Source organism: Apis dorsata, unplaced genomic scaffold (genome assembly GCF_000469605.1).
Source record: "Apis dorsata unplaced genomic scaffold, Apis dorsata 1.3 scaffold_163, whole genome shotgun sequence".
Taxonomy (NCBI): Eukaryota; Metazoa; Arthropoda; class Insecta; order Hymenoptera; family Apidae; genus Apis; species Apis dorsata.
The window spans coordinates 606,929-608,819 of NW_006263452.1; the positions used below are offsets into that span (position 1 = coordinate 606,929).

The window sequence follows — 1,891 nt, forward strand, 5'->3', positions numbered from 1 at the left end:
GTTGAAACGACGTCTGAATGGCGGACAGAGGTTGAGAAAACTTGGACGCCGGACGTCGAATGGTTGGCAGAAACGCGTGCACAAACTCGGCTCGTTCGGAGAAACAGCTCTTATTGTCGGGAAGCGCGCGGTGTATGGCGTTTAGACGTCTATGGTACGATTGCGTGTTGTTCGTTCGTCATCGTGAATGAAAATGAAACGCGTCAAACGCGTACAAGGGAATAATAATAGGGGAGGGAGAGGGAGGGAAAAGTAAGCGCGAGTTTGCGGCCTGCGATTTAATCTCCCGTAAACCTGTAACGTTCGTCGATTTCCTCTTTGTCCCTGGTAAATCTTGCAAATTTTTGCGCAAGTGTCCCGAAGGATTTGGATGAGGATTTAGGGGAAACGCGTATGTTACGCGTCGAGTGTATCGTGGTGTTCGTTCCCCCTCGAGAATTCAACACTACCATTCTAATAGTCCAACTCATCATCCCGTATAATCCGATAAGACAGATCGTTGAGATAAGATGTTGAGAAGGTGGGATTATTGAGATCTCTCTCTCTCTCTCTCTCTCTCTATGCAGAAAATTGCAAAACATCTTCCTACATTTTCCTTGGACGAGCGTCGAAAGGATTATTGTTATCGTCCATCTCAACGCGGTAAAGTCTTATACTTTGGGGGGAAGGGAAAAGAAAATTCCGAGAAAGCATCCGTGGAAAACAAGCGATAAAAGGAGTGTACACAAATAATAGTACAACGAGGGATGAAATTTTTTCAATGCAAAATGAAATTTGTCGATTAATTTATTTCTTTTTTCTCCAATAAATTCGAATTGCGCGTCCATAGATGCACGATAGAAGGGGAAAAAAGAGAAAATTACGTCGCGTTAATTGAAACGAGAGGGTTGGAAAGGCGCGGAGCGTTCGTAATTGGCAAATAAATTTCCTATCCTAACGAACTGACCCAGATTTACCAGCGCGGTGCAACGACGAAGATAGACGGGCAAATGACAAAGTTTCTCTGTACTTACTGGTGAGTGGTGACGTTGAAGAAGAGGTGTGAGAATTGGGGTGCCGAATCCTCCGGGCCGTGGGGCGCCGGGAAGCTAGCGACCAGCATCACCGGCTTCCGTGCGAAATTGTGTTTACTTTGGCGTAGAAAAGTCACGCTGTCGTTCGCTATCAGGTCCGGGTAATAGTCCTTGCTGTACTCGAACCCGTGCTTTATCTTCTTCCCGTTCATGTTCACGCTGTAGTTGTAGTACCGTGAATTCATTATGAGACCTCCCCATTCCCGCCATCCGGGCGGTATGTACGATCCGTTGTACTTGTTCAGATACTTGCCGAAGTAACCTGGAACGTGTGTTCGTGATAAAGTGAATTACACTCTGCTGCGATAAGGAAAATCGATCCCTCGATACTCGAAGATTCGAACGATAGAATCGAGTGAAAAGATGTTTCATCGATTAATTTCACAAGAGTTTAAGTTTTTGGGGCGAAAGAGTCGTTGTTATTTCTTACTATTAAATTTTTACCGATCGTTCCCGCGAATTAAGAATGATTTGTCAGATAATAATTTTTATCTTTAAAAAAAAAAATAACTCTCGTTTTATTCTCAAACGTATTTGCATCCTAATACATTCGATGTAAATGATGTGAATGCCGTATGCGTCATGGAGATTTCTATGGATATTTTATGGTGAATGATGCATACTGTCGCGTCATGAATTTTTCCAAGAAATATGAAATGCGTTTCTACGTATCTGGCTTTTCTCTTGCATTCTCCCGTCCAGTAATAATTTTCGCGTTTTATAACTGTTTTTTATATTTATCAAAAGTCAATATCCACCGTCGAGAGAGGCCCATTCGATTTCCTTTCTTTTTTCTTTCTTTTTTCTTTTTTTTTTTT

General features: G+C 42.5%; 1 protein-coding gene across 4 annotated transcripts in view; it reads right to left on the reverse strand.

The window, feature by feature from the left end:
• The window catches only part of LOC102677152 (extracellular sulfatase SULF-1 homolog), a 72,295-nt gene that overhangs the window by 14,954 nt on the left and 55,450 nt on the right, over positions 1-1,891 (reverse strand). For all 4 annotated transcript variants that reach the window (XM_031509581.1, XM_006613847.2, XM_031509580.1 and 1 more), the window contains exon 4: positions 1,014-1,335. In XM_031509581.1, the coding sequence (XP_031365441.1) occupies positions 1,014-1,335 (322 nt within the window). The remainder of the gene's footprint in view (positions 1-1,013; positions 1,336-1,891) is intronic.